The sequence below is a fragment of the Cetorhinus maximus genome, chromosome 11 (assembly GCF_964194155.1).
Source record: "Cetorhinus maximus chromosome 11, sCetMax3.hap1.1, whole genome shotgun sequence".
NCBI lineage: Eukaryota > Metazoa > Chordata > Chondrichthyes > Lamniformes > Cetorhinidae > Cetorhinus > Cetorhinus maximus.
This window is the reverse complement of record NC_135889.1, coordinates 59653943-59672257: the sequence shown is the minus strand read 5'-3', so window position 1 is coordinate 59672257 and position 18315 is coordinate 59653943. Positions and strand designations below refer to the sequence as shown.

At 41.1% G+C, this 18315-nt stretch overlaps 1 protein-coding gene across 2 annotated transcripts in view; it reads right to left on the bottom strand.

Moving 5' to 3' along the window:
• Positions 1–12318, bottom strand: part of chn1 (chimerin 1) — a 307301-nt gene extending 294983 nt beyond the window's left edge. Inside the window, exons 1-2 of one of the 2 annotated variants that reach the window (XM_078552060.1) lie at positions 12237–12318; positions 11896–12031 (exon numbers count right to left, since the gene is read on the bottom strand). In XM_078552060.1, the coding sequence (XP_078408186.1) occupies positions 11896–11914 (19 nt within the window). In that variant the 5' untranslated portion in view covers positions 11915–12031; positions 12237–12318. The remainder of the gene's footprint in view (positions 1–11895; positions 12032–12236) is intronic. The other variant, XM_078552061.1, reaches the window with a different exon arrangement.
• Positions 12319–18315: the final 5997 nt, after the last annotated feature.

Here is an 18315-nt window from a genome sequence, read left to right as displayed (position 1 = left end):
AACGAGCAATGTACCCAAAATGAATTGCCATACGGAAAGTAAAGTGAAATTGAATTGAATTTTCTACGTAGTCTTCATTTTGCAATGAAAGTTGTTCATTTAATTCTTCAAACACATAGGTCTTTGTTTCTCACAAGTCTAGCAACAACTCTTGCCTTTAGTAACTTCATCCTTCGTCCTTTCATGAAGGTTCTTAGCCTCATCCTTTTCCTGGCCTAAAATGGAACTCCCACAACTCCTCATCCATTTGGGACATTTAAGAAACACAAGATGTAAAATAAATGCAACAGAGATTGGCTAACACATTTTACACTAAGATTGAGGCTGGCACCTCGCAGATTTATGTGACTCATTAGCTCAATGGAAAAACTTCTAAACTATCAGAAGCTCTGCGTCTGCACTTCTTTAAAAGTTTCAGATCAAACAACAAATACATACTATTAATCATATGCAATATAAATACATTCAGAAGGATAGAAACAAACCCTATTCATATGGACAGCAACAACGTTACAGTTTTAAAATCAATCTATTACAATTAGTTTCCCTGAAGAAAAGCAAAAGTAATAAATTTAGAGAAAATGTAATAGTCAGTAACATTTTATAGTTGAATTAGCAGAGACAAGAATCAGAACAAATATTTGATATCGGGAATAAAAATAGAAAATGCTGGGAATACACAGAATGAAAGATTGTCTTTTCCAAATGTGGTGAAGGAACTCATCAGAAAATTAACCTACCTTTCTCCTTCGTGTGTTATCACTCTTCTATACATGATCAGTATTTTCACTTTGTACAGTTCAATTTACTGATTTCTCAACTAGGCTTCTAAAGCATAATGATCTGACTTTAATAATATGTACTAATCACTTGAACAGCTTTTTTAAAAAAAAATACAAGTAGAGAAAAGCAGAATTTGAGAATGATTCCAAAAAATTACAAATCAGTAACAAGAAAATTAAAGTAATCAGCCCCTAACACGTGGAAAAGCAAAAGACTCGTTTTTCCCATTTTCATTAATCCCAGTTTCAAAGCAGATGGTGGGATTGAGGCATCTCTGAGAGTTAAGTGCTTGATGTACTTTTTAAGAAGTTAGGATAGGAAAAAAATTAAAAGAAAAAATGTCCACAGAACAGCAAAGTGAAACTTGGGAATGAAGAGTAGTCAAGATCTGAAATTTGTATACTTGTAAAAATCAGTTTTCCTAGCATGGGATTAGTATTGCAATAATAAAATTGTCTGCACATGAACAGCGTTCTCATTGCAGAGTGGGGCCTAAATTTGAGTTTGGAAAACAGGGGCTAAGCATCAATTGCACAGCACTGTCTTTCAGATGAGATGTTACGCTGAGGCCCTGTCTTCCCTTGAGGTAGACCTCCTATTGCATTATTTCAAAGGAATAGAGACGTTCTCCCTGATATCCAGGCTAATAGTTATGCCTCAATCAACATCACTAAAACGGGTTGTTTGGTTATTATCACATTGCTGTTCATGGAGCCTTGCTGTGCACAAATTGGTTTCCACTTTCCATACATCACAATAATGCCTACACACAAAAAAGTATTTAATTGGCTGTGAAGTACTTTGGGAGAGCCTGCTAGGGTAAAAGGCACTGTATAAATTAAAGATAGTCTTTCATTTCTTTTTCTTGAGGACCATGCTAAATTGGTCCACATGTCTAGCATAAAATGATCATGGTTTGGAAGGTGCTGTTAAAGGAGGCTTAGCACTTTGTTGCAATGCATCTTATAGATGACACTCTCTGCTGCCACTGTGCATCTGTGGTAGAGGGAGTGAATGTTTAAGTGGTGGATGGGGTGTTGATGCTGAATAAGTAGGTTGCTTTGTCTCAGAGGGCATTGAGTTCCTGGAGTGTTGTTGGACCTACACTCATCCATTCAAGTAAACAGCATTCCATCACACTCCTGACTTGCACCTTGTAGATGGTTACCAGCTTTGTGGGAGTCAGGTGAGTCATTCACCACAGAGTGCCCAACTTCTGACCTGCTCTTGTAGTCAGTGTTTATATAGCTGGACCAGTTAAGATTTTGGTCAATGGCAACCTGCAGGATGTTGATGGTGCAGAAATCAGCGATGGTATTGCCATTGTCTAGGGAAGACGGTCAAATTCTCTCTTGTTGGACATAGTCATAGCCTAGTTCTTGTATAGTGCAAATGTTCATTTCTACTTACCAGCCCAAGCCTGAATGTTGTCCAAGTCTTGCTGCATGTGCGCATGGACTGCTTCAGTACCTGAGAAGTCGTGAACGGTACTGAACTGCAGGCAAGTACACATTCAGCTGAGGTTCTCTTCAATGAGCTGCTGCTAAACAGTTCTGGCTACAGAAAACTTTTCTTCACTTCCAAATTCCAACCATCCTCTACATCAGTGTTCTTTCCCTCTATTGCTCATTATACTAAACATCTTTCTCCATTGGTGTTGCTCTTATTGCAGATGAAAGCTATGCAACATACAGCAAATCATTCATATGGGATACTCTTTTTGGGCTATATTACTGGAAGAAACCAGAAATGTCCACGTATCTAAAATCATGTTTGAGGGCTTCAATTGATCAATGGGTCTGACTGTACCAGACTTCTGCAGGCAGATGTGAACTGCCTAAAAACCATCCTCGTTCCAATTGAGGGCCTTAAGTGACCAATTAATGACCGGGTAGTCTGCTTGATCTCAGCCGGGAAAGGGTTTTTTGCACCCTGGCACTGCTGAGACACCCCCAATACTCACCTTCCACCTGGCTCCTGGTCTTCCTTCGCTGGAACTGGATGTAATCTCAGCAGCAGCCATCACTCTAACGATGCTGTTGGGGCCAGACAGCTGCCAGCCAATCAGATGGCTATAATCTCTCGGAAGGCGGGCCTTGCTCCCCCGATGGGGGTGGAAAACCCATCTCCAGCCCAGGTAACATTTGGAGTGTTAAATGGCTGCAGGTCAGCCATTGGAAGTGGGGGTGAGTTTCCCGCGACTTTTTCACGAACCTATGAATTTGCACAAGATATTTGTCACACCGTAGTTGGAATGTTGCTCGCATTTCTGGGGTGTAGAGTAGCATGTTATTGGACTAGTGATCCAGAGGGCTGGGCTAATGGTCGAGAAACATGATCCACACAGCTGAGGAATTTAAATTCAGTTAATTAAGACACAAAGTTGGAATAAAAAGCTAATATCAGTAATGATGACCATGAAGCTGGGGGGGATTTTCACAAAAGCCTGTCTGTTCACTAACATCCATTAAGGAAGGAGATCTGCCCTCCTATATGCAACTCTAGACCGACAGAAATGTGGTCGACTCTAAACTGCCCACTGAAATGGCCTAGTAAGCCACTCAATTGCATGAAAAAGCATATTAAGAATAAAACCGCTTAGATCACTTGACCTGGATTCAGATACGACAACGGCACAGACTGTCATGCAAAGTCCTCTTTACTATCAGGGTACTTGTGCCAAAATTGGGAGAACTGTCCCACAACCTGATCGAGCAACAGGTTGACAGTCATACACATTAAATCATACTTTAAAGCCAATGTCCCAGATTCCTCCATCACCAGCTCTGGGAGATTCACATCCTACAGGTAGGACAGACAACTCATGAGTGACAGCACAATGATATGAAGTCAGGAGGTAGTAATCCTGGGACCCCTCGACACCAACTCTGGATCCCATTAAGCCTCACGGCATCAGATCAAACATGGGTAAGAAAACTTCCTTTGATTATCCATCCTCCATATTGAACACCACTCGGAAGATACACTGTGGGTAGCAAAGACACAGAATGTACTCTGAATCGGGAACTTCAATGACCGTTACAAAGAATGGCTTGCTAACTCCACCAATGAACTAGTTGTCAAAGTTCTAAAGTTCACAGTTGCCAGATTGGACCTGTGGCAGGTGATAAGAGAACACACACAAGAAAAAAAACCTATTTGACCTCATACCACTAATCTAGTCCTTGTAAAGTGCTGTCTTCACAATGAGGGCTTAATTGTGTGGCAATACAGCCACGCTAAATGGGATAGATTAAGAACGGAACTAACAGCTCAAAACTGGACATCGATGATGAGATGCTGTCAACAACAGCAGAATTGTAACTCTTTCGAGTAGTTATCAACAGTCACAGATTGCAACTCTTTCGAGTACAATCACAGTTCTTGGTTTCCGGGAGTGGGACATGAACCCACAACCCTCTGATTCAAAGGCGAGGGTGCTATGAACTAAGCCACAGCTGACACCTCAACAGCAGAATTGTATCCAACCACAATCTCATGACCCAACATATCCCTCAATCTGCTTTAGCCATCAAGACACAAGATTAACCAGAGTTCAGTTAGGATTAGCAGGCCAGGAACAGTGTTAGGTGTAATTAAAAATGAGATGCCAATTTACTGAAGCTACAGCATAGGATTACATGCTAAACATCAGAAGCAGCATGCTAAAGACAGAAATAACTGATACCATACCAACCGATTAGATCAAAGCTCTGCAGTCCTGTCACATCTAGTTGCGAATAATAGTGAATATGAAATGACTAAAAGAAGGAAAAGACTCCATGAACAGCCCCATTCTCAATGATGGGGGAGCCTAGCATAACTTCGAAAGAAAAGGCTGAAGTGCCTGCAATCATCTTTGGTGAGAAGTGTTGAGCAAATTATCTATTTTGGCTTCCTCCTGAGGAACCCCCTCCCTCCATCACAGAACCTTTTCTTCAGCCATCTTCATTTACTCTACTTGAAATCAAGAAACAGCTGAGGACACTGGATACGAGCAAAAGCTATGGGTCCAGGCAAGATCCCACTTGTATTGTTGAAGACTAATGCCCCAGAACTAGTCAAGTCCCAGTACAGCTATATTGCTGGCATCTTCACAGTAAAGTTGGAAATTGGCTAGGTATGTCCTGTCCACAAAGAGTAAGATAAATCTAAACTGGCAAATTACCTTTCCATTAGCCTATTCTTAATCATTAGCAAAGTAATGGGAAGAATTTGCAACAATGTTATTAAGCAGTACATACTCAACATACCTGTGCATCAATGTTCAGTTTTGGTTTTGCCATGACCACTCTGGTCCAGCGTTGGTCCCAACATGGACAGAAGAGCTAAATTCTGTGACTGCCCTTGACATCTAGGCAGCATTTGGCCAACTGTGGCATCAAGCAACTCTAGCAAAATAGATGTCAATGGGAATCAGGGGAAAACTCTCCACTGGCAAGGGAGTTATGCTAAACTTGTATATAACGCTGGTTCAGTCTCAGCTGGAGTATTGTGTCCATTTCTGGGCACCATACTTCAGGAAAGGTGTGAAGGCATTAGAGAGAGTGCAGAAAAGGTTCCAAGGTCGAGGAACTTCAGTTATCTAGGTAGATTGGAGAGGTTTCCCTTGAAGAGGAGGCGGTTGAGAGGAGATCTGATAGAGCGATACAAATTCATGAAGGGTCTGGACAGAGTAGATAGAGAAAAATATTCCCATTGATGGAAGGATTGAGAACAAGAGGGCACAAATTTTAGGTAATTGGCAAAAGGAGCAATGGAAACATAAGAAGAAACTTTTTCCACACAGCGAGTCGTTAGGATCTGGAATGCGCTGCCTAAGGGCGTGGTGAAGGCAGGTTCCATCAAGGCATTTAAGAGGAAATTGGATTATCTGAGAGGGATGAATGTGCAGGGGAGAAGGTCGAGTGGCACTAGGTGAATAGCTCCTTCCGAGAGCCAGATGGACCAAATGACCTCCTCCTGAGCTGCAACAATTCTATGATTCTGTGGCTTAATTCATAACTAGCACAAAGGAAGATAGCTGCGTTGTTGGAGGCCAATCATCTCAGCCCCAAGGCATCGCTGGAGGAGTTCCACAGGACAGTGTCCTAGCCCCAAACACTTTCAAGCTGCTTCATCCACAACTATCCCTCCATCATAAGACCAGGAGTGGGAAGAATAAGATCACAATAAATATGGGCAGGAGTAGGCCATTCAGTCCTACAAGTCTGCTCCAGCATTCAATAAGATCATGGCTGATCTGATTGCAGCCTTAACTTCACTTTCCTGCTTGCCTCCATAACTCTCAACTTCCTTGTAGATCAAAAATCTGTCTAACTCAGTCTTGAATATATTCAATGGCTCAGCCTCCACTGCTCACTGTGGAAGAGAATTTCAGACACTAATGAACCTCAGAGAAGAAATTCCTCCTCACCACTGTCTTAAGTGGGAGACCCCTTATTTTAAACTATGTCCCCTAGTTCTAGGTTCTCCCACAAGGGGGAACATCCTCTCAGCATGTACCTTATCTAGGCCCCTCAGAATCTTATATGTTTCAATAAGATCACCTCTCAATCTTCTAAACTCCAATGAATATAGGCCAAACCTGCTCAACCTTTTCTCATAAGACAGATCACTCATCCCAGGAATCAGCTTAGTGATTAGTGACTGGTGAACCCTCTGTACTGTGATGCTCATTGATGATTTGCACAGGTCCATCCACAACTCAGCAGATAATAAAGCAGTCCATTCAAGAGCATTATATTCGCTGAATCCCCCACCATCATTGACCACAAACTTATCTGGACAAGCCACATAAATACTATGGCTAGTAACAGCACTGTGGGTGTACCTACACCACATGGACTGCAGCAGTTCAAGAAGGCAGTTCACCACCACCTTCTCAAGGGCAACTGGAGATGGGCAATAAATGCTGGCCCAGCCAACACGCCCACATCCTGTGAATGAATAATAAAAAAAAACAACAGCAGGTCAGAGAGTAGATATTCTGTGACAAATAACTTTACCTTCTGACTTCCCAGTCTTTCCACCATTTACAAGACACAAGTCAGGAAGGTGATGGAATACTCATCACTTGTCCAAATGAGTGCAGCTCCAAAAACACTCAAGAAGGTTGACACCTTCCCAGTTAAAGCAACCTGCTTGATTGGCACCCCACCCACCAGGTTAAAAATTCACTTATCTTACCATTGGTGCACAGTAGCTGCTGTGTGTAGCACCTTGAAAATGCACAGTAGTAGCATCTCGCCAAGGCTCTTTTGACAGCACTTTTCAAACCTAGAAGAACAAGGGCAACAGAGGCATGGGAACACTGGCACCTGCCTTTTGCACTAATGTGCTGGATCGCCCCATCATTGAGAATGGGGATGTTCATAGAGCATTTTCCTCCTGTTTGTCATTTGATGTTCACCATTATTCACAATTTGATGTGGCAGTCCTCCACAAGGACTGCAGCAGTTCAAGAAGGCAGTTCATCACCACTTTTCAATTAGGGATGGGCAATAAATGTTGGCCTTGTCAACAATACCCACACCCCAAGAGCAAACGAGAAAAAAGTTGTTTCCTTACGGTTGTGAATTTGTTGCCAAGGGTTAAGGTTAAGTGACCATTATCATTAGAGGAACTATGTAAAAGTTATGATTCCTTCCTCCCCGAGTTATTTAAATATTTACCACAAGTGGATACCAGCAGAAGCCAGATCATTTAAACCAGATTTGAAAAGGGGGGAAAATACGATTTGCATTCATGCAGACTGTTTCACAACCTCTAGCAGCCAATTTGCACATAGCAAAATCCCACAAATAGCAATGCTATCGTGACCAGATAATCTATCTTATACTGGTGATGTTTATTGTGAAATATTGGCCAGGGCGTCGTGGATAACACTATGCGGCTGTGGTTTAACTTTTCATCTGAAAAACTGCACGTTTGACATCGAAGCATTCTCTCAATCTAGCACTGTAGTGTCAGCCAAAATACTTATGTTGCCTTAATTTTTCAATCCTCTTTAGATATAGGGTGGTGTCAGAAGGCTGGAGGATTGCAATTGTTATAGCCTTGTTCAAAAAATAAGTGCAAGGACAAATCCAGCAACTACAGGCCAGTTAGTTTAACCTTAGTGGTAGGGAAGCTTTTAGAAATAATAATCCAGGACAAAATTGACAGTCATTTGGGCAAATGTTTTTAATGAAGGAAAGCCAGTATAGATTTGTTAAGGACAAAATCGCTTTTAACTAACTTGCTTGAGATTTTGATGAGGTAACAGAGAGAGCTTATGAGGGTAATGAAGTTGTACATGGACTTCCAAAAAGTATTTGATAAAGTGCCCCCTAACAGGCTGCTCAGCAAAGTTAGAGCTCATAGAATAAAAGGGACAGTAGCAGGGTGGATACGAAATTGACTGATTGACAGGAAATGGAGAGTAGTGGTGAACTGTTGTCTTGTGGATTGAAGGTATATAGCGGGGTTTCCCAGGGTCAGTGTTAGGACCTCTGTTTTCCTTGATATATATATTAATGTTCTAAACTTTGGTATACTATTTCACAATATGAAGATGAAACAAACCTTGGAAGTATTGTGAACTGTGAGGAGGATACCGTTAAACTTCAGGAGGACATAGACAGGCCAGTTGAATGGGCAGACAAGAGACAGATGAAATTTAAGGCAAAAAGTGGTTCATTTCGGTAGGAAGAACGAGGACAGGCAATATAAAATTAAAGGTGCAATTCTAAAGGGAGTGCAGAAGCAGACAAACCTGAGTGGTGTATATATGCACAAATCATTGAAGGGGGCAAACAGGAGAAAGTCGTTAATAAATCATAGGGGATTTATAAATAGGGGCATAGAGTACAAAAGCAAGGAAGTTCTGATAAACCCTTGTAAAACACTGATTCGGCCTCAACTGAAGCATTGTGTCCATTCTGGGCACTACACTTTAGGAAGAATGTGATGGCATTATAGACGGTGCAGAAAAGATTCATAAGAATGCTTCCGGGGATGAGGAATTTCAGTTACATGGATAGGTTGAGAAGCTGGGGCCCTTTTCCTTGGGAGAGAAGATTGAGGAGATTTGACAGAAGGCTCAAAATCATGGAGAGTAGATAGGGAGATGGTGTTTCCATTGGGAGATGGTGTTTCCATTGGCAGAGGATCAAGAAAAAGAGAACACCAATTTAAGGTGATAGGCAAAAGAAGCAATGGTGACATGAGGATTTTTTTTTCTTCTTACACACAGTAAGTGGTTAGGGTCTGGAGTAGATTGCCTGGAAGTGTGATGGGGCAGATTCAAAAGAGAATTTGATAATTATTTGAAGGGAAATAAATTGCATGGGTAGGGGGAAAAGAGTGGGGGGACTGGGACTGGGTGAGAACCAGCAAGGGCCCAACAGGCCAAATGGCCTCTTTTTGTGCTGGAACCATTCTATGATTCCATAAGTATCTGTAGTAAGACTTGAACCACATCCTTCTGGCTCAGAGGTAGAAGTGCTACCAACTAAGCCACAGTTGGCAACATGAAAAAGGTATGTGGAAAAGGGCAAGCAATTTTTTTTCTTCTTTTCACAGAAGCTGGTTAGGCCAGCATTTTTATTACCCATCTTAATTGCCCTCGAAAAGGTGATGGTGAGTCGCCTTCTTGAACCAATGCAGTCCATGTGGTGTTAGGGAGGGAGTTCCAGGATTTTGACCCAATGACAGTGAAAGAATGGCGATATTGTTCCAAGTCAGGATGATGTGTGGCCTAGAGGGGAACTTGTAGGTGGTGGTGTTCCCATGTACCTGCTGCCCTTGTCCTTCTAGGTGGTAGAGGTCCCAGGTTTGGAAGGTGCTGTGGAAGGAGCTTTGGTGAATTGCTGCAGTGCATCTTGTAGATGGTACGCACTGCTGCCACTATGCATCAGTGGCGGAGGGAGTGGGTGCTAGAAGTGTAGGATGCGGTGCCAATCAGGTGGGCTGCTTTGCCTTGGATGGTGTCAAGCTTCTTGAATGTTATTGGAGCTGTACTTATCCAGGTGAGTATTTCATCACACTCCTGACCTGTTCCTTGTAGATGGTGGACAGGCTTTGGGGAGCCAGGAGGGGAGCTACTCACCGCAGAATTCCCAGCCTCTGACCTGCTCTTGCAGCCACACTATTTATACGGCTGGACCACTTCAATTTCTGGTCAATGGTAAACCCCAGGATGTTGATAGTGGGAAATTCAGCAATGGTATTGCCATTGAATGTCAAGGGGAGATGGTTGGATTCTCTCTTGTTGGAGATAGTCATTGCCTGGCACCTGTGTGGCATGAATGTTACCTCCACTTATCAGCCCAAAGCTGAATGTTGTCCAGGTCTTGCTGCATATGGACACGGACTGCTTCAGTATACGAGGAGTCGCACATCATGCTGAACATTGTGCAATTATTTGCAAGCATCCTCCCTTCTGACCTTTGGAAGGAAAGTCATTGATGAAACAGCTGAAGATGGTTGGGCCTAGGACATTACCTTGAGGAACTCCTGCAGCAATGTCCCAGGTCTGAGAAGATTGACCTCCAACAACCACAAACATCTTCCTTTGTGCTCAGTATGACTCTGGCCAGTGGAGAGTTTTCCCCATGATTCCCATTGATTTCAGTTTTACTTGTGCTCCTTGATGCCACACTCGGTAAATGCTGCCTCGATGTCAGCACCTCTCATTTCACCTCTGGAGTCTAGCTCTTTCGTCCATGTTTGGACCAATGCTGTAACAAGGTCAGGAGCTGAGTGGCCTTGGCAGAACTCAAACTGAACATCAGTGAGCAAGTTATTGCTGAGTAAGTGCTGCTTGATAACACTGTCAACAACAATTTCTATCACTTTGCTGATGATGAAGAGTAGATTGATGGGGCAGTGATTGGTCAGGTTGGATTTGTCCTGCTTGTTGTAGACAGGATACATCTGGGCAGTTTCCACATTGCCAGGTAGGTGCCTGTATTGTTGCTGTGCCAGAACAGCTTAGCTAAGGGCACACCTTCAGCTGAAGACCAGAACAGCTTAGCTAAGGGCACACCTCCAGTTGAAGACCAATCATCGGTGCAGGTAAAATGGGCTAAATTGTTTCAAGGTAGGTGCCAGTGTCATAGCTGTGCCGGAACAGCTTAGCTAAGGGCACAGCTTCTGCTGAAGACCAATCATCGGTGCAAGTAAAATGGGCTAAATTGTTTCCTTTTACTGTTGTAATTCTTATAATTTCATGTTCTAAAAGACAGAACTTCGGCCATGCTTTGCTTCTGAATTGATATTGTTGTGTGCTGCCTGGTCTGTGTTGGAATAGTTCAGAGTTCACCACTGAACTGATATTAAATGTAAAAGCTAGCAATCTGCACATACAGAGGGTTATATCAGCCAATCATGCCAATCTTACAAGCAGAAACAGCATTGGTCACAGGATGACTCAACAACCTGTTGATGGATTCTTAATCATTTTAATTTTATAATTTCTTTTATCATTGAGCAGAGATACAAATAATCCCTCTCCTCTCTTCCACAATCAAATTTGCCACTTTGTTTTACATGTAATAAATAAGTACTCTGATGACCATGTGAAACAAAATAGCTTGTATTAGAAATTAAATGACATTTATCTATATCAGTAATATTGATATAAAACAATTTTAGTTTTATTATGACCAATAAAACCTTTATACTTTGTTAAGGTTCTCTCTTTTTGTGTAGATTAAAAATAGATGGCGATTTCAATGCCTCAAATTAATCCAGTTCAGGATTAATGTACATAACCATTCAAGTATTGTTTACTAAAAATTGTTTAAAAAAGACTGTTTTCCGAATGCAATAAGTGTATTATAAATAAAACAAATTTTCATTACAAAACAAACTTCTGTGTTTTAGCTCTACATAATAAAATGTGCTAACATGCCATGTTACGGAGCATACGCCCTTGGATTAAGCCTTTGCATGCAGCAATAAACACAATGACCAGACTCCAGTCCACATACAGCTCTCGCAATTCCCATTTAATCATATTAAAAATAAAACAACTACTCCGCAGTGCAACTGTAACGGAATACGTTTCTAGAAGAATAAACAGAAATATCAGATAGCTTTGTATTCAAGTTTGTCAGCGCAACTTACCAAACACAGTTAGAGCCATTATTTCTGGAAATCCGATTCTTTCCTTTCGGGGCTGCTTAATGCCCACTCTGATTCACACCCGCCAATGCCAGTCACCGGCCTCATACACGCTTCAAGGGCACTTTCAATCCTTCCTCTATAAACATGAAAAAAATAAATAAGCCAAAATTACATCTTTGAGACGACATCTCCTAACTTGCTAAGTAGCTAAAAAAAGACATTTTATTCTGATTATAAAGACCAGCCCATATGAATAAAATGGGGAAAGTTGTGTGCTTTCATCCAAACCCATTTTTTAAAAAATTGCTCCAAAAAGCAAATATTATAAGCAAACTGTGTACCATGAACTGCAGAGGGAATGAAGACTGTAAAATTACAAATGCTCTACATCACACCGCATCCTCCAAGACGCCATTTTGCCTCAGCACATGACCATCTCTCCCCACCCACCCCCACTGGTGCAGGCCGTCAATGCGGTAACCATGGTAACCCGTCTCCACCGCTCCCCTCCAGGGAGCCGAGCTCAGCGCGCACCAGCTTCCATTCCTGCCTGTGCGTCTACAGCATCATCGTTCCCCTGGACAGGGCACCAAATGTCACCATCCTGGGACACGATGAGGGACCTGGAAGCATCCTCTTCCGCACAGCCTGTATTTCAGGACTGGAGGTGCATGTTTTTCTAATGTTTTATGAGGCATGGACAGATGATAACGGACCTCTCAATGGGAGATCTTCTACCCCGCCCCTTCTTGAAGGTGACAAATGACAGCCTAATGCCTGAACAATTAACCGAATTTGTAATGCCCTGTGCTGGGCTCCAGCTGTATTTTGTTCCAAACTGATTTTTTTTTTTACATCGGATTAACCCAGAGCTTTGAGTAGAATCCCAACTAATTTGATTACGCGTTACTCTTCCCCTACTTTGCTAAATCTTCACCCCCATAAAATATTCCTCAAATTGGAGTTTGTGAGTACGCCACTAACAAAAGAACAGCTTCTTCGATTTTTTTTATTCGAATGCATCCAGACGTGTACAAATACTCGGTACCATTGCTGGTTGGAGGGTTGCTACCATACTGCTAATAATGGTAGAGTGCAGGGAAGAGTATCAGGCAAAGTGGGACTGGAGACATATGGCCTAAGGAAGCTTCAGAGATAAGGAGAAATTAGACCAAATAGGAATCTATAGACAAGCTTGAACATTTTGCACTGAGCCTTGATGGATGGAAGTCAGTTGAGGATGAGGCAACTGTGGAACGAGTGGAAGTGTAGAGGACCAAATGCCAATGGAGTTCTGGATCATTTGGAGTTTGTGTAGGATGGAGTTCAGGGTAAAGGCGTGAAAAGCTTTAGAAAAATCAATTCTGAATGGGAATGAAACGGAGAGAGAAATAGATAATTATCAGGTAGTAGCGAGTGGTCTCGGTGACAGACTATGTGAGATTTGAAGCAAAGTTCAGTATCTAACAAGAGGCTCGGTTGGTGCAGTGTTGGGTTGGGTTGAGATTGAGAAAGGGGATGGAATCAAGCAGTAAACTGCAAAATTTCTGTTGGAGGGCTAGCAGAATGAGTTGGCAAGAAATTCATCCTTGTCCATGACTTGATTTCAAACAGACGAACCAGACAGTGAAGGAACCTTTATGAAATCAAGCATGATGTGAGGAGGTACAGCCAAGTACCATTGGTAAACAAAGGAAAGATGAAACTATAGTTTTCCTGAAAGTGAATTTTAAACAAACAAGTGATGACATTACAGCTGGAATATATTGATAAGAATATGATGTGAAATTTCCTGCTGTGTCTCACCTGCAAACCTTTGATATTACTTTGCATGATAAGCATAAACAAAATTAAAAATTATGTTTATTTGTTGATAACTGCTCTTATATTGTTCTATAGGGTGAGAGTGAAGTTATGTATGCGTCTGCTCGATGGAAGAAAGGATTTGAACAGCCACATTGTGAAGTAAAAGATGGTGGTTAAAGTGGATTTGAAAAAAGAAAATAAGGATTTGCAATTATATAGCGATTTTCATGACCACCAGACAGTCCAAAGCACTTTACAGCCAATTAATTACTTTTGAAGTGTAGCGACTGTTGTAATGTAGGAAATGCAGCAGCCAATACATCCACAACAAACTCCCACAAACAGCAATGTGGTAATGACCATATAATCTGTTTATGTGATTTTGATTGCGAGATAAATATTGGCCAGGACACTGGAGAAACTCTCCTGTTTTACTTATAAAAATGTATGAGATATTTTACATCCACCTAGGCAGGCAGACCAAGGTTAAACCTTGGTTTAACATCTCATCCAAAAGATGGCAATTCTTTGTTCAACCCTGATATATGTTGGCTCCCACCAAAGTTCCAATTTGTCTCCGAGTCAAGTCATGTTGATTTCTGCAGATGAAGCTCCCTCTCTATTTATTTGCTTTACTATTATATGAGACAATGGATTAATAAGTAGAATCATATCATTTAATTAATCAAAAGATTCAACTAGCAAATATGACTTTGCATTTTATCACATTCAAGAATGCTAAAATGACTGTTTTTGTTCAATTGAGTAATGATTAAATTTGAGAGAGATTGAGAATTTTTACAAAACAAAGTGAGAAAAAAAAACTGCAAATGCTGGAAATCTGTAAAGCAGAAAATTCAAGAAACATCATTGGTCAACTGGAGAGAGATCAATTGATGTTTCAGGTGCTTAGAGTTACTTACCCTCTAGAAAATGTCCAGGGATTGAAGATTAATCTCCAGGACCCTGCTGTTTGCAACCTTGGAGAAAATCCAAAGATGCTTTTAAAAAAGGAGATATTCTTTCATTTTCTTTGAACACTTAACTAACTTAATGGGAGTGTGGAGGAAGGACAGTTGAAGGTAGGAGGTCATTTGATGGAACTACCATGAATATGTGAACACATTCAAACAGAATAACCCTAGATGTGGAGCCTTCATTATATCTGGAGGATTTTACATAGGAATAGCATTTAAAAAGGAACAGAACAAAAGAAAGAGTAGGGAAACACACAGACTTATAAACAAATAGAATGAGTTGGTAAAGTACTTATAAAGAAAAAAGAGATGATTAAATGACAGAAGAAATAGTAGACAATGGGAAGCATGGTGAGACAAATTAAATACGCTCACCAGACACAAAGAATGTGTGTATAGCTGAGGAGGTGGAACCTCTGTATAGCAATGCAGATAGAAATGCAAACAGGTAAAAGTGGCAAGTCAGAAATGGCTCCACCAAAATGCATCTTCTCTTCTGATTCAGCTTTTTTGTCTGTTATCTCTAAAATCCAACTCCAGCCGTTTTCTGTTCTCTCAGTTTCTCCATCTCCATTGCATCTGTTCTGACAATGCCACCTTCCATACCAATGCTTCCGACAAGTCTTCCTTTTTCCTAACCAAAGATACTCCTCCACCATGGTCGTCAAGGCCATCAACCTTGTCCACCCATTTTCTGTACTTCTGCTGTCACCTCTTCCCCTCCCTCCCAGAATCATGTTAGGGTTCCCCTTGTCCTTATGTTCCACCTCATCAGCCTCCACATTCAATGAATTATCCTCTGCATTTCTGCCCCCTCTAGATTGATGCCATCATTTCCCCTTTCAGCATTCTGAAGGGACTGTTCCCTCCACAACACCTTTGTCCACTCCTCAATCATCCCAACACCTTTCCCACAAACCCTTTCTGTGCAAGTGCAGGAGATGCACTTTTATCTCCCCGCTTCCCACCACCCAAAACCCCAAACAATCCTTTCAGGTGAAACAGCAATTTGTACTTTTGATTGAGTATAGTGTAGTCACAGCTCAGAATACAGTCTACACTGGGGAGACCAAACGCGGATTGGGTGACCACTATGAAGAACACCTTATAGTATGCATGTGTGACCTCGAGCTTCCGGTCCCCCTTTTGGAACAGCATGTTCTGCTTGGCACAGCTGAAGCCTAAGATTGTGCATCTCAGATTGTGCATGGAAAGCGAGGCTTGAGCGCACTCAGAGATCCAGGGGAAAAGAATCTTGGAATGCGAGACTGAAACCCTGAAGGTGGGTCATTGTTGAAAACATCTGAGTGGGAGCGACATTTGAAGAGAATTCCGAGATGAGATCTTCAGATGTGGAGATTGGAAACCCGTGAGAAAGATGATGTTTCAATGAGGTTGGTTGGCTCACAATGTGATACACATCTGGGTGGGTTATTGAGAAATCCATGGAATCTGTTTTGGTTGCATCTGTCATCTTTTGTGTAGTGTGGTGTGTTTGACCACAGTTTGTCTGTTAATTCACATGTACCTCATACTTATCCTGAATGTTAAGTGTATAAAATAAATATTGTAAATTGTTTTATATTTCTGAACTTGTATAGTAAAGTTTATTTTTGTTTGTTCAAAACCTGTGGACTCTTGTGGCTTTATTCACTTAGTAAGTGTCTTGAATCTCAAACTTTATCTACATGGAACAAAATATTGGTCCCTAACCAGATCTCCCCCCACCTCCCGGGGTCTGGCCAAGGATCATAACACTATCCACTCTCTCTAGACCTTTCATAATTTTATATACTTCAATTAGGTCTCCCTCAGTCGCCTCTGTTCCAAAGTAAACAACCAAAGCCTACCCAATCTTTCCATATAAATGAAATTATCCAGTTCAGGTATCATCCTTGTAAATTGCATCTGTAAACCTCTCTAGTGCAATCACATCTTTCCAATGGTATGGTGATCGGAACGGCATGCAGTACTGTACACCAGCTGTGAGCTAACTAGTGCTTTATACAGTTCCAGCATAACATCCCAGCTCTTATATTCTAAATTCTCTCCTATGTCTTGGCTAATAAAGCCAAGTATACTCTGTGCCTTCTTGAACACCTTATTTACCTGAACAGCCACGTTCAGGAGTCTGGGGACGTGCCAACAAGCTTCTGCTGTTCCTTTATACTTCTCAGTATCCTACCATTTATTCTGTTTCCCTTGCCTTGTTAACCTTCCCCAAATGCATTACCTCAAACTTCTAAATAGTGGTTAAATTTGTGAAGAAGGGTACTCAGTACTTCCAGACCATCACCACGTTTTATGCATTCTTTTGTGTGTACATAAGTTATCACACCAGAAAATTAAGATTGATTAGCACAGTATTTATAATTCACTGTTCTAATGTTGCAAATTTATCTTTCCAAATAGGACATTTTTATATGACTGTATTTCCATAACTACCCTAAATGTGGCCGTGGAGCATAATCCGCATCTCTCGCCTTCTTGCAGTCGTGTTTTTTTAATCACATTTTTTGTGTCAACTTGTTCCCATTACAAATTTCCATCTCAAGATTTATAATGAGTTTTGCATACATAAATTTAGCACATTGTGTTTATAGCCATTAGTGTTCCTCCAAGCTCATCTTTTGTCCCATTGCCCAGGCCTATCAGCCGTGTTGATACTGTGACACCTATCTTCTATGTGCTACCTGCTAAATCAGAAGCTTACCTGCTATCCTTGTTATCATGTCCCACTCAGTCAGCTAAAAAAACAAAACGTTATTCCAAAGATCCTTTGTTTAAAGAAATTTCTTCTAATGTTGTTGCTTACTTTACGAATGTCAAATTGTAAATCAATGAATCCTCATCTCTGAATGCCTGAACAATGGCCAGCCCTTACTCGCCAGCAGGATCTTCTGATCCCACTGAAGTGAATGGACATTTGAATGGATGCAGCGGGACCCTCTGTGCCAGGGCTGGAAAATGCCGGCCAGCGTTATAGTCTAGGTTCAGACCAGTATTTCATTTTAAAAGAGGAAGAAATCTGAAATCCCGGTTCATTTGTTGAAAGAATGAAGCTATAAGATTCCAAACCAAAATAATTTCTACTATTGTTATGGCACGGCTGGTGGTGAGTGCCGAACTGCCCAAATCACAAAGGGAAACTGGAAACAGCTGCCTAAAATGGTTTTTTGCAATTTGTATAGTATGAGGGGAGGTTCTGAAATCAGGAAATGATGTCCCTGACTACTTGTGATGATTTTATAGTAAACATTTATTAAAAGAATAAAGCAAAACAAATGCACAATTATGCTTAAACATGTTATGACACAGCAGTTGGTAAAAGTTGTTATTTAAAACCCCAGAGGGAAACTTCAAACAACTGTCAATCTATATTTTCAATTGTTATGTTTAAGATGCAGCTCTGAATTCAGAAGTGAAACCACCAAGCTTCCAGAGGTTTTTATATAAATTAAATAAAATATTTATTAATTTAACAAGGTATTAAACACATACACATGTCTACAAATTACTACCATAATAACTATTAAACAAATCCCCAAATTAATCACTCCCAGGTAATCTTCCCCAGGACAACAATAACCCATCAACTTAAACAGACACCAGGCAAAGCACATTTTATCTTACAAAT